This window comes from Manacus candei, unplaced genomic scaffold, assembly GCF_025592945.1.
Source record: "Manacus candei isolate 608988 ecotype Guabito, Panama unplaced genomic scaffold, ASM2559294v1 h1tg000018l, whole genome shotgun sequence".
Classification (NCBI taxonomy): Eukaryota; Metazoa; Chordata; class Aves; order Passeriformes; family Pipridae; genus Manacus; species Manacus candei.
Genome location: NW_026138066.1, coordinates 16,541,208 through 16,555,547, shown reverse-complemented (window position 1 = coordinate 16,555,547; position 14,340 = coordinate 16,541,208). Strand labels below are relative to the sequence as shown.

The 14,340-nt window shown below is 47.3% G+C and overlaps 1 protein-coding gene across 5 annotated transcripts in view; it reads right to left on the bottom strand.

Annotated features, from left to right (window-relative positions):
* The window catches only part of IQSEC3 (IQ motif and Sec7 domain ArfGEF 3), a 100,462-nt gene that overhangs the window by 23,903 nt on the left and 62,219 nt on the right, over positions 1 to 14,340 (bottom strand). For all 5 annotated transcript variants that reach the window (XM_051784898.1, XM_051784901.1, XM_051784900.1 and 2 more), the window contains exons 4-5: positions 7,364 to 8,457; positions 2,280 to 2,441 (exon numbers count right to left, since the gene is read on the bottom strand). In XM_051784898.1, the coding sequence (XP_051640858.1) occupies positions 2,280 to 2,441; positions 7,364 to 8,457 (1,256 nt within the window). The remainder of the gene's footprint in view (positions 1 to 2,279; positions 2,442 to 7,363; positions 8,458 to 14,340) is intronic.

Below are 14,340 nucleotides of genomic sequence, written 5' to 3'. Positions count from 1 at the left end.
TTTGGTCTGCCTCTTGTTCCCATAGAAACAGCTCAGAAGTTGTGACCAGACCTTGAGCTTTAGCACACTGCAAATGCCAGCACACTATACTACACTGCCAGCCCTCTTCTTCCTGCAGCATGGACAGGGAAAATATCCAGGATGATAATCCTGAGCCAGAATTTCTCCTGTCAATACTTTCTCAATTGTTTCCATGCATGTCACACTCTTAGGTGTGCAGCCATTGCCCAGCCAGCCCTCACAAGCAGCTGAGGAAAATTTGCTTGCAAAAACCACCAAATATTGCTCCCTCAAGTTCAGAAATGACACAGGAAGAAAGTACCTTCAAACAGCACAGCCACAACCAGCTGAATGTGCGTGTTCTTTCTTTCCTGTTTTAGAAGTTTTGTGTATATTTTAAGTCTACTTTTATCTTTGCCTTTAAGGAAGAAGAATCAGCCATTTATTGTGAAGAGGGGCTGGCAGCACAGACTGTTAGTGCAAGTATATCATTCGTTGCCTGGAGAGATCAGACACGGGTTTGAACCCTGAATTCAGATGCAGTTTCTTGATATACATTCAGACACACACAGTCCATGTCCAAGATATGTCCACAGCCTCAATAGCTCAGTCACCATCTTTGAGCCTTGCTTTCTACAAAGGATGGTAAGGTAAAAAGGATGGCAAGGTAAAAAGGATGGCAAGGTCACTCTTTCATAAACATTTGCGGTGGTACAATGAGAGGTGCAGTGGAAACTCAGGTTAAAGAGTATGATGGAGTAGGGCCCCTGGCTTCAGTGGCCCCCCCACTATATGGAGAAACAAGACAGGCAACCACGACACAGCAGCTCCCGGGCCTTGGGGCTGGGAGGCAGATACCAAGCTTTGCAATAGGGACTGTTCTCAGGAGCTGCTGACACAGAGTTTGTAGTCCCATGTGAGGCAGAAGAACCTGGTCATTTGCAGGGATGATGCCAAATTTAGGACTACAAGCTAGCAACAGCATATTGCTATTGCAATATTTCCCTGTCTCTGCAGAGGCTGGGTTTGGACTTCAGCAGATTATCTGTCAGGGGAAGCAGTCCACACATTGCTTGCTGGAGAAAAAGAGGCAATTACTTTTAATTGTGGCTCTCAGCATGAAGAGACTGGAGAGAACATGTGTCTTGTTGCTGGCCAAATCAATACCCATACAGTATATTAAAAAAGAGATGAACTAAAGGTCAGGTACCTGGAGCAATAAGCAACAACAATTGCAGTGGGAATGAATTTTGAAATTTGGACCTAGATTTGGCTCTTGAACTTTGTCATCCTCCAGTCTTTTTCTGGAATAGAAGTTGTGTGTGCATTGGATTTCGGGCTTCTGTATGGTTTGGTTCAAGAGAAACCACTGCAAAATTCAAGTGAGAGAATATTTTGGAGAATGGGAGAATATAATGAAGGACTCAATGCAAAGGATTTCCCACCTAAGAACTCTGCTTCTGCATAATAAAAGAAAAGACCCAGCTGAGTTCTGGTCATCCCTTGAAGTGTGTCTCTGAATGAGCTAGACTTGAAGGGAGAGAAGTGACTGAGAGACACAGGGCTTGTGTGACCAGGGGAGAATTGAAGGTAACAATCCAGCAAAGACAGGACTGAACAGAAGCAGGGGGGAAATCTGAGATCTTGTTCTGAAAAAGGACAGTTCAGTTCACTGGAGATTTTGGAGTGGGGATGTTCCTCAGTGCTCTGTGACTGCAATGGCAATGACAAACCCTTAGCAGTATGCCTCCTCATGCAGGCCTTCTCAACACACTTCTAATTATCCCTGTAATGCAATTGGACAAACTGAAAAGGACACTCATCTCCAACCTGGACAGAAAGAGAACCAGTTGTGTAGCCAGCATTTACTTCTCCCTGCTGGTCAAGGAGCAGACATTTTTCCTCCTCTGCCTCTCGTAGTTCTTCCCAGAAAGCATCAGAGGTGCTTTATTTGGATGGGGTGAGACACCAGCCACAGAGTTTCCCAGACCCAAAACCTCCAGCATCACTAGTCCTAACCCCTGACAGTGCTGAGCTCCTGCTAGATGATCACAGGCCTTCTGAGGAGAGATTGAAATGAAAGGGCTGATGATACTAAACACAACACTGGGAAATGTGTTGAGGGGTGCCAGTTAGGGAGCAGGAATGGGGAGGTTCCTGCAGAGCGGAAACGGAGGGGCATGGAGGACAACGGAGTGCTTGTTGATGCAACCGGGAGCACAGTGGGCTGGCAACTCCTCTAAAGTGCAGGAAGGAGGGGAATAGGTTTCCACACTTACTCCAGGACATCTCTGTTGAACTGCTTCTTGCTGTTTCCCAGGAATTCCCCAATCATCTGGCGGCTGAGGCCCTTCCGCTGGAGCAGAAAGTGTGCCACCCCAATGGGGGTGTCCGGGATGAAGCCTCGGGAGATCAGGAACTGGATCCCCTTGTCTGGGTTTCTGAAAGGGAAGGACAGACAAATGGTGAGTTTGCATGATCTCTTTGAGGCATTATTGCCTCTGGCTCCCCTCATGGCTTGCAGCAATGCAGACCTTGGTATTTGCCTGGACTTCTACAAGTTCATGCCTGTGGCAGGAATGGGACTAGCTGGGATGAAGAAAAGTGACTTGCAGTGTCCTACCCACTTGATGCTGAGGACAAAATGATGGCATAGGACCTGCTGTGTCACTTACAGCACCTGCAGTCAGCTGGTAATCACAAGTGCCATCTCAATGCCACAAAGGATCCTGCTGCATTATACCATGCCTCATCAGTGACTCTCTTCTGCCATCCATCTGCTCCAGAGTCAAAGGCTCTTGTATCATCCCCGTCCCACTGTGTCCCACACAGACAACTCAGGAAGTGTCACTACATTCAGTTATTCCAAATGTAACCCACACAGAGATGTCCCCAAGGACCAGAGGTGAGAGGTGGGCACATCACCCTTTGCTTTAGGGGAGCTGGGGTTGCACCTTCTGTAAGGTAGAGGCAAAGATAAAAATGTGTCTGTGAAGAAACTTAGGAGACATTTTTGCCATGGTTTCTGGGCAAATGAGGATCAAGATTCAAATGGGGATAATGAAAGGTGGGCACTTTTTCTGTTAAAAAAATAATTCTCTTTTTCATACATTTTCAGAGCTCAGCGTTGAGTGACATTTTCTACCTTCCTCACCTGAGCTTGGTGCTGGCTGCCTGAACAGAAATCCCATACTCAGATTTGCTTGTCTCGTCCTCCACTTTCCCCACCCTTAGCTGTTCTTCCCTTCTCTATTGATTCACCCTCAGGCAGAAATCTCTGTGTGTGAGAGAAGGCACCAGGAGAACACTTTGTCATAGATGGGAGGGAGCTTTGTGCAGCTCCCAGACAGAGGGTTTTTCTCCCTCTGTAGTTGTGAGTGCCTCTCTGAGAACAAGTCTAGTGTTGAGTGGGCCCAATTGCCTGGCTGTGGGAGTGATTTTCTGCTTGATAGTGCTAGATACAGAAATATAGAATGGTTTGGGTTAGAAGGGACCTTTAAAGGCCATCCAGTCCAATCATCCTGCAGTCAGTAGGGACATTTACAACTAGATCAGGTTGCTCAGAGCTCCCTCCAACCTGATCTTGAATATCTCCAGGGGTAGGGCCTCTACCACCTCTCTGGGCAACCTGTTTCAGTGTTTTGCCACCCTCATTATAAAAAACTTTTCCCTAATATCTAATCTAAATTGACCCTCCTTCAGCTTAAAACCATTACCCTTTGTTCTATTGCCATAGGCCCTGCTAAAACATCTGTCCCCATCTTTCTTACAAGCCCCCTTCAAGTACTGACTGGACACAATAAAGTCTTGTCCTGGAGAACAAAAGTCTTCCTTCTTTTGTCCAGGCTGAACAACCCCAACTCTCTTAGCCTTTCCTCATAGGAGAGGTGCTCCAGCCCTTTGATCATCATTGTGCCCTCCTCTGTACTCACTCCTACAGGTCCATGTCCTTCTGGGGACCCCAGAGCTGGATGCAGCACTCCAGGTAGGGTCTCACAAGAGTGGAGTAAAGGGACAGAATCTCCTCTCTCAGCCTGCTGCCCACACTGCTTTTGATGCAGCCCGGGATACAACTGGCTTTCTGGGCTGCAAGAGCACATTACCAGCTCGTGTCCAGCCTCTCATCCACCAGCACCCCCATGTCCTTCTCAACAGGGCTGTTCTGAATCCGTTCATCCCCCAGCCTGTATCAATACCAGGGGTTGCCCTTCCCACCTGGAGTTAGTGCATGTCTCAACAAGCACACGTTTGTGTGTATGTATGACCTGTACCTGCAGATTTCTTTTGCACCCTACGTGTTTGTCAGAGCCTGTGTGTCTATGTATTTTGGCTTGCTCCTCATGCCTCCTATAAGCACATGTGCTTCTATGTATCCTGGGAGTGGCTGTGAGCCTATGTGGTGCCTGTCCCACAGGACAGACAAGAACGAATTGTACATGTGTGTTGTGCAGGAGGTTTTCTCATATTTCAGTCTGCCACGCTGAAGGGTCTCTGTCAAGGTGCACTCGTGCTGAGGTGAATGAGTGCAATGTCAGGAAGATTGTCACATTCCTTGGGTTCTCTGAGCTGGTGAGTGGGGAGAGGTAAGAGTGTGACTTCATGAAAGGATGCCATACTTCCATCATTAACCCAAATTCAGGGTTCTTTGTCAAGGCTCAAGGAGTGAGTTTGCTCAGGCTGTTTCCTGGGGTGGGGAAAGGATAGGATGAGATTTCGGAGCACGTGAATGCATGATATGCACAGGCACAGACTGTGACACTGTCAGGTGGTGAAGTATGTGGGTGAGCAACATATGTCTAGCTATAAGGGGATCAGCATTCAGCAGAATGGCCTGCTCCTTGCAGAAGCCTCATGAGCAGACAAAAAGTGGATGAGCTTGAAATAGTTCTGCTTACTGTGTCATGTCAAAAGAAAATATCCTGGGCAGTGTGGCATCCCTGGAGAGAGTGGCTGTGAGAACAATCAACCCACTAAATGTATGAATGGGAGAGCTGCAAGATCTGATACCGAAAAACCCAGGCCTTCTTCACAGAAAAGCAACAGTACAGCTTCTTCATTATCACACAGACCTCCTGGTTCACCTTTGAAGAGCACAGGTAAAGTTCTCTGCTAAGAGCAGAGGTGATATGGTCAGGACAAGAATCAAGCTAAGCAACAGGGATTCATAAAGCGCACATCCACCTGCACACTTTGGTATTTGGCAAGGGACAATACAGTGTTCACAAATGAGGATGAACTCAGCTACACCAGTGTGACTGACTAGCCACTAGACTGACTTTGGATTTACTCCATAGGAGCTGGGAGCTGAGTATGGCCAGAAAAATGTAGCTCATGTACTGGCATGTGCAGATTTCAGTAGAGATGGTACACACAGTGCAAAGGATGCAGAATAAAACAGTCCAACTATGACAGCCCTCCTGCACTGCCTAGACTATAACTCGGATACACTTGCACACACTACTCTCAGTAACAGCAGTCTTTCATCACTTCTTCCTGGGATTCAATTTGTTCCTCACAAAATCCTGATAGCGGTACAACATCTCCGCCACTGAACACCTGCAGATGTATCCCATGTACTGCAGTATGCAGCTTTTACCCAGATGTGTAGCAAACAACTCCACTTCCATCTCTCCTGAGCCTGGTCTCTGCTATTCTTTTTACTGTTGCAGGGGTGTTAAGCACAGCCAGCAAATGCTGCGGGATTCCTCACGTCCTGCTGGCTTTCCCTGTGCCCACGCAGCCAGCTGCCCACACACACTGAGCTATTACAGCAGTGCTGCAGAATGAAGCACTCTCCGTTCCGGGGACTTCACCCCCTCACTGTGCAGTGGGGACGGGGAAGGTGCCACCGCAGCACAGCATCGATGTGTTCCCAGGGGCTGCTCCAAGCCAGAGTGCTGCTTCCCAAAAACGCAGCACAAGGCCAGGTAGACTATGCTGCTGGCAACTGCAGGCTTCCAGCTGCTGGTCCAGGATGTCCACACACACAACCTCAGCTCCGTGGGTCAGTGCCCACATTGCAAACTCCACAAGGGTAAACTGGCTCCTTCCTAGACACTGACAGGGAAATCAACAACCAAATGTCTGCAGAGAGCCCAACAGCCTTCCCAGTCCCCTGGGTGGAGGTGAACTACAGTGTCACAAGGGGAGCCACGTGTCCACTCAGACACTGAACAGAGATTAAAAAAACCTGCACTCCCCAGAGCTAACAGGTCAGTTTCCTCCCTCCTGTCCTCGAACCTGATCTCATAACTAGTAATACATCATCCTCAGTTCTGTAAGAGTCCCAGATCTGTCTGATCTAACATTACTTCAGTTCTGGATGGGCTCTGAACACAGCCCTAAAAATCTCTCTTGGTTCCTGCCTCATGGATTTCACAGCCTTCATACTACATGTATATAAATGCTGTGCATTGCCCCTTCATCTGTGCAAAACTTCTGCCTAGGACTGCATAATCATCAGTCCCCACTCTGACCAAAAGGCCCATGCTAATGGGTGGTAAAACATTCTTTTAGTATGGGTACATTACATCCTCACCATTAGGTGACTCAAATGGAAACCAAGACAGCATAAGATAAGAGTGTGATGATGAAGCAAAACCCAGTATTTCTCATAGCTTTCTTAGATGAGAAAAGCCTCATCTAAAAGCAACAAGCAAATCTAAAGGTCCTTATAGGAACTCAGCTGCATTCTGCCAATCCACAATAGGCTACATGTGACCCCATGAGTTAACCTCTTCTTGTGGTAACCTCTGGGCTGCTCTACTTTTGCTTTCACACTTACAGCCTTCTCATAGGATATCAAACTCCAAGGTATAAGAGGCTGAGATGACTAAACCTGGTCTGTAAGGTGAAAATCTACCCAGATATCTGAAGGTAAATGACAGCCAGAGATGCAATTTTGTCATCATGACTCACGCTGGGCTAGCTAAGCTCAGCTCTACTTCTCTCTCTCTTTATTTATAATTGCCCCATGTTAAGGAACCAGGGCTGGGTTTACCATTCCAGCTATGTTTGTTCCTTTCCACATAGTGGAGCAGGAGCCTAGATCCCAGGCTCAGCTGGTGGATGCCAAATGGATGGCAACTGGGACTGAAGGTACAGTAAATTCTGAGAGCATGTGCACTAGTCATGGAGCAGTGGGCTTGTTCCTCTGTTAGAAAATCAGGACAGTACTTGTGAGAAGTATAGGGAGGAAATTTCTGGGCAGCCAAACTGTGTCCTTCATTGCATACCCAGATGGCCACGCCCTTGAATATGAAAGAACTTCCCCAGAGATGGATCTAGACCAAGAGTCTGCCATCACCTGCTCCTGTGAGACCTGAAATAGGCTGGGAAACATGACAGAGGAAGAGTCACTTACATATTGAAGAGGTTCAGTCCAATGCGGTAGAGTCGCTTCCTCATGGTGTCTGTGGAGAGCGTGGGGGACTTGCAGCTCGCGGGGTTCTCGCAGTGGTACCTGGGGAGGCTGAGGATCATGGCCTGCAGTGCTTCTTTTGAGGACACCTCAGAGGCTGACTTGGCTGAAGTGGAGGTGCTGCTGCTGCTCAGCTGCTCTGAGTTATCTGCATTTTCAGACTCAGAGCCTTTGCTTTGCCCCACCTCATTGCCAGCATCAAACTGGAGCTTCTGCACTGCCATCTGATCAGTCTCAGCACTGCTGTCTCCCATGCCATTGGTACTGACATCCACCTCGGTGAAAGTGTGGCTGTTCTGGAGAGCTCTGGACTCAGGTAAGCTCTCTGGGGCAGCTGGTGGCTCACTGGCTTCTCCCTCCCCTTCTCCTGGGCTTTCTTCAGCTTTGATAGCTTGAGAGAGCCCAGCCTGGTCATTGCTGCTGAGGCAGTTTGCCATGGACACCGAGGTAGATGACGAGACAGAGATGTTCTTGTTGTCAATCTGGACTGTGACATCTCGAAAAGCCATCATGAGAGTGCTGCTGCTTTTGGGTAGAGTATCTGGCAGGAGACCTTCCTCCTTCTCCTTGTCCTGCAACTCAGCTTCTAAGTCTTGGTTTGGCTGCATTGAGCTAGCACTGAAGGTCTCCCTTATCTGGTATGAGCCCCCATCTTGCAGGGAGCACATGGTCTTCAGGCTCCAGTTGCTGAGGGCATCATCAATAGACTTGGCCAGGGACTGAACTTGTTCCGTGAAGGAGTCCTCCAGCTCAGTCAGGGCCCCACTGATGGTGGCGGGCAAGGACGGGGACCTCACCAGTGGGATGCCGACGAAGTTGTATCCCTCCACCAGGGCCTTCTCCGCGGAGAAGCTCTCCGAGTTCTGGACGCGGACTTTCCTCAGGGAGATGCGGCGCGGCATGCGGCTCTCCAGCAGCGAGTTGCGGATCTTCTCGAAGTTCTTGCTGAGCTGGTACTGCCGGAAGGCGGTTTGGATGGTGCAAGCTGCCCTGCGAGACACCAGGTGACCGCCGTATTTGTGCTCTAGCATTTCGATCTGAAAGACACAGAAACGAGGTGGCATTTTTTGTTAATTGACTTCTTGGTGGCTTTTTGTTACCCCTGTTCCTATACTGGTTAGGGTTAATGACTGTCAAAGGAACTTCTAACACTGAATTAGCTGAATTGCTTTCAGGGCAATGCTGTGCCCATGATTTCAACAGAAGGCTCCCCTTTGGGCATGGATGGCTAAAACACCAGCACTAGGAACCTCCTCACAGCTGTAACATGATTGTATCTCTTTCCAGAGTGCCAGTCATACAAGTTGGAGCCTGCAGGTGCCCTTCCCTTGCAGACCCACTTTTGATGGCCTTTAGGGCAAGCTCACCTCTGCAAATACAATAACCCAGCAATGTGTGTTCCTACTTTCCTGATCAGCACTGCTCTCTTAATGTCAAGCATTTATCTCTTGTCTCAGAACGCTATTAATGCTTCTCCCCTCCTTAGTCACCTTAGGAAATACTCCCAGGGAAAGGATAAATCATTCAGAAAAAGGGAAGAAAATTTAATTTTTAAATGCAGAAAATGGTGGCTTGATCATAGCAGCTAGTGAGAAACAACAGCTTCCATATAAGTTAGTGGAGGCTGGGCTTGTTCTGAGCTGTGTCTTTTAAAAAGCACTCTGAATCCCAAAGTGCATTTTCTTCTGATATCTGAGTTTTTCAGGTATCAGCCAGTTTTGAAAGGTAAAAAAATCTGAATTTTAAATGTTGAGACAAGATATTAAGAACAAGCAGGAGGGTTTACCTGAGCTGGCAACAACAAACCCACATGTAAATACATAAATACATACACACAGCTGAAGTGCCATCTCAACTGGCTTCAGCAAAGCAGGTATGTATGGCCATTTCTCTGCTGTAGTCCAGAACATATACTTTCTGGTAATCCCCTCACTCTTCCTCTGCAGCTGGGCTTTCACTAATGTGCTACAGAGAATGTTAGATGATGTGGTTGCAGTGAGTGACTGACAGAGGACAAGGGGGACAGTGTGAAGATGACCATGGAAGATGGGATTGAAGAAAAAGAAGGATGAACTCTAACTACACTCACTGATGTTTTGGCTGTACTATGAGCTAAACTCTACATTGCCGGCACTTCACAAGGCAAAGGGCAGGTGCAGACCGTAGTGTTTATATGTGTGTGCGCATGTGGAAAAGCCAAAAAAAGGTGAAGTGCTGGTTAAGTCAGGCCTGAATTAACAGAGGATTCACTGCATCATTCATGTGGGGAGTATGAGCTCATTAGCAGAACTGAAGGATGAGTTTACTGACTGCATCCTCATCCCCAGCCAGATACCACTTGCTCCTCAGCATGCCTTGTTGGCTCAGTACACACAGGATGAAGGACTGAGCTCACACAAGATCTGAGTTTAAGTGCAAATTGATTTTGTAGTCAAAGGGAGACTGAGGCATGAGCCTCAGCTCACAGTCATGTCATATTGTCTGCTTTTTTCTTCTTCCTTTTTTGTAACATTACGTGATTTACAGGGAGTGATCCAGGTAAAAGTGAAGGCCTGGTCTGACAGATGTGAGAAGTGTAAATCACCTCTGGAATCTTTCCAATATCAACTCCTCTGGAAGTAGGGGAAGTTAATATGACCTTGGGAGAAGTTAGGAAGCGAGGAACATGACCCTGGCAGCAGCAATAGGGATCCTGCTGCACTGGATGTGAGGCTGCCATTTATGGAATGGAGCAGGGAGGGGAGCACATCCTTTCATATTTCCCACTCTGGACATGAAGTAGGGAATCTTTGCCTTCTGCTCAAACATAAGGTAGGATTCTGTCTTCTGTTTGCCTTGCCCTCAAGCTTTATGGATAACCAAGGACTCTCCTTATCCTCAGTGTTTGTTATGGCAGGAAAGAGGAATACAGGAACAAAAAGAGATTCTGGGTAGTAAGCAGAAGTGTTTTGCTGGGGTTCTTTGTCTTGCTTTTCAAAATGACCATCTCAAGGCCCACCACAAAACCAGCCACATATCTTTGTCTTCTGCCACATATTCTTAAAGTTTGTCTGCCTGGAAAGAGATTGAGCCATCCCTTGGCCCTTCCCTTCAGGAGGAAGGCTCGTGCAGATAAATGCAAATTAAACCAGTAACCTGCAAAGGCCCAACCCAGATAGTTAGTACTGACAACTGACCGTGAGCATTTCCTATAATGATCTTGTTAATGAAAATGTAGAGCTAATTGTGTTGGGAGGGAAAGAGGAACAAATGGGAGGGGCAGGCACAGCTATCTGAGGGACAGAATAATAGTAAAATGCAAAATAAAGCAGAAGCGAGAGCATTACAATTATCTGAGGTTTCCAAGGAGTTGACAGCCATTCTGGAAACATGATATTCATATGCTCTGATCTTATTAGAGGCCAAGACAAGATGTCATTGCTGATCTGAAGTAAAAGGCCAGTTTATCTCATGCAAGGACAGTTTCCCAAAAGACAGACTTTAATAACTACTGAGAAGACATCCCTCTGAAATTCTAAAGGAACAGTGCAAGCTATCAGTACCTTGATAAAAAACATCAGCAGCTTTTTGCAGTCCATAATCTCAGTCCTCCAAAAGGGCTAAAGCATTAAGAAGCAGAACAAGATCTAAAATGAGAGGACTCCCAAACTAGTCTGTTTTCCAGCTCATTCCAGGGGTGTAAGGATGAATTCTGCATGTGGTCCACTGCCATCTGGCCCTGTTAAAAGTGAGGGGAATCCTACAATATCCTGCAGCTGGGATAACAGGGACAGGGACTGTATCAAAGGATGCCTGAAAAGACTGGCAAAGCCAGATGCAGCACCCCCACAGAGACGTGTGCTCCCCACCCTTGCTTTGTAGGAGCAGGTCTCTCTCTGTCTCCTTGATGTAGTCCAGCCATTTACTGTTTACTGATGCCTGAGATGTACACATTTGCTATCAGGTCGAGCTAACTGACAGTCCGAAGGAATTAAGGATTTCACACAGCTGTGGCCTGTGTTCCTCCTCTCGAGAGGAGGAAAGGACATCCATTAGCAGCACAGCAGTCATAGATAATGGAGATGTATGTCTGGCTGGCCAGAGGAACCTTCTCTTCCCATTTGAGAGGTGAGAAAGGCCAGACATGATTGGCCTTCTCTCACTCCTAATAAACCCTACGAATCTCAAGTAATTGCCTACTTAAAGCTACTCTTCTCTGGGGAATGATCCGACAGCCAGCGCCAAAGGAAGGGAAAGGCAGGAGAGGGATCGGGGTGGATTTCAAAGAATAATTAGCTTAACACATTTCTGGACCTCAAAATGAACACTCATTCTGAGCAATTCAGGCCTTGTGGCTGAATTAGAAGTGGCTGGGAAATATTCATTGCTGGGAGGGATTGTACATGAAGGGAGCTTTAACAAGGTCAGCCTAAGGCAAGACGAAGTGCCAGGCCTGGATATGGCCAAACATTTGAGGTGCACGCCCCTTGGCTTTGTTGCCCATAGGCATAAATTCATAAATCTGCCAGGAGAAAATGGGCCTGATCTTATTCTCAGTTAGCACTGGTTTTCCACCAAGGTTGCCACTTAGCATGGCGATGTGCCACCATGTTAGCAAGAAGAGAGTCAGGCTCAGGGACAGGATCTGAGTGACTCCAGGCATCGCATGCATTGCAAAAAAAAAATTAAAAAAAAAAAGACATACAGAGCATACATGTTCTCTATCACCCTTTCTTAATGCTTCTCCCTCCCTCCAGCCTTTCACAATGGAAGAACATTGCTATAAGGGCCATGTGTTAATGGGATATTTTCCTTCATGCCTGGGACATCTGCCACCCTTCAGCACAACCCAAGAGTGTGTATGACAGAAAGCTTGCTCCTCTCTCCTGATACCCTCCATTTTCCCAACATTCAATATAGTCTAAGCATAGGGGAACTCTAGTACTTTAGTCTCCATTCCAACCTCCCAGCGTAGTGTACTTCTGCTCTGTGCACTGTCAGCAATCTCTGTTTCATGGGATAGAAAGTAAGGAGAGCCATGAAGCCACTCACCAACCCAGCAGTATGATGCTGAGGGGCAATGACTGGTCCAAGCCTTGCAGAGGAGGCTGTACTCTACCCTCCTAACTAACACTCAGTCCTCTCCCAAAAAGTAAATGTGACTTCAACTGTGCTTTGAAACTAAAAATGTCTCCTTTCACCTATTTTTCTTATCGTAAGTTCTGTTAATGTATTACAATTTGAGCTATGACTAGGGTTCTACTGGGACAGTGCTATGCGGGTCCTATCACTCTTATTCCCATTTAACAGAACTACCTGACAAATAAATTGATAGGAATACCTATAAAAACACATACTAGAGTGCAAGAATTGAAGAATTAATACTCTTCACTGCCTGAAAATCTCCCCTTCCAGAGCTGGAGGCAATTCACTGAGGACAACCATCAGGCTGGAGAGGCACACATACTGTAAGCCCCCTTTGCTGTGGGAAAAGTGGTTTCACCTACAAGATAGGCTAGGTCCGTGCAAGGTCAGTCCTGCAAGGCACCAGAAATTAATGAACAATCAGCTAACATCTCTCTCTCTCTCACATGCATCCAGGGCAGGTTTGGCCTCCGCTGCAAGAACAATGATAGGGCAACGTGACCTTAAAGCTAAAATAACACAGGACAGATGCCCCAGGACAAACCAGAGCAGCTCTAGGACATCGAGGAGGCTAAGCCCATATATAGCAGTCAAGATCTGGCCCACCCCGAGGATATGTCACATCAGTTTGTTAAGCCAGCTAATTAGTGTCTGTTGTTTTTTTTCCTGGTGTGAAGCAAGAATTATTTCTGAGTTGAGTACACAGTATTTTGAGAAAGACAGAGCTAAAGAGCCAAGGTCTCTCTTTTGCTTGGAAATTTATTGAGCCATTGATCTGACATGTATGTTTAGGGACAGCAGCAATGCCTTAAGAGAAGTGGCAAAGAGATGTCCTAGAAGTAGCAATTCTTCTGTGGAAACCTCATTAGCTGATACCCTTCAGCTGCAGTGGCATACCTCCCACTGAATTCTCCCACTGAATGTAATCTGGACACTGTCACTAGTGTTTGCTTGTCATCCTCACCTCGCATACTGCAGGTTCTGCATGTCCAACAGCCTCTGGTTGAGCTGCCATACCAGGGAAAAGACAGAAACTATTATTTAGGTTCTGTTTTGCACAACAGCTCTCCTGGACTGTAATCTGCAGAGGCACGGAGTGGGGGGGCATGTTCCACCTCATTACCTTTGAAGGAGGAGCCCAGCTGCTATTAGCCCCTGTCCCACTGTCCCCTGCTCAGAGTCCATCAGGAGATGCAGCTAGAGAGGGGCACGCTTGTGCTCTGGAGCTAGGCTGTAGCCTCAGGCACAGAAGGCAAGGCTTGCAACTTCTGGAACTGAATAATTTCCTCTCAGCCTGGTTAACCTGTCTGTCTTTTCAACATCCACTGCTGCATTGAAGGCAGTCATGGCAGCAATACACAAACAGCGTGGTAGATGCTGTGTAGGACAGTCATTGAATGAAACCCTCATGCTAATGCAGAAGTGCACTGGGGACCTACCCTGCGTGATCCAAGATGGCAAGATGGTTCTTGGAGATCTCTCCCAAATGAGGGACATCATTTGAGACAACCAGTTGCTAGAACCCTACAGGCACTGCACACTTGTGAGCAAGGCAGTATCTCTGGATGCTGCAGCTCTCTTCTGCCTGCAATCCGTCTCTAAGCCTACACTCACAACTGGGTTTCTAGGTCCACTTTGGACCACAGAACCCAGGCAATGAGGACCAGAGACCAGCAGGTTTGGGTGAAAGGGTGATGCAGTCAGAGGTGGGGAAGCTACTTCCTCCATCAGCCCCACGTAGCCAAAGGGCCAGTTCAGGCAGGGCAAAAGCTCAAGGCGAACAAAAGGCTGAAGTA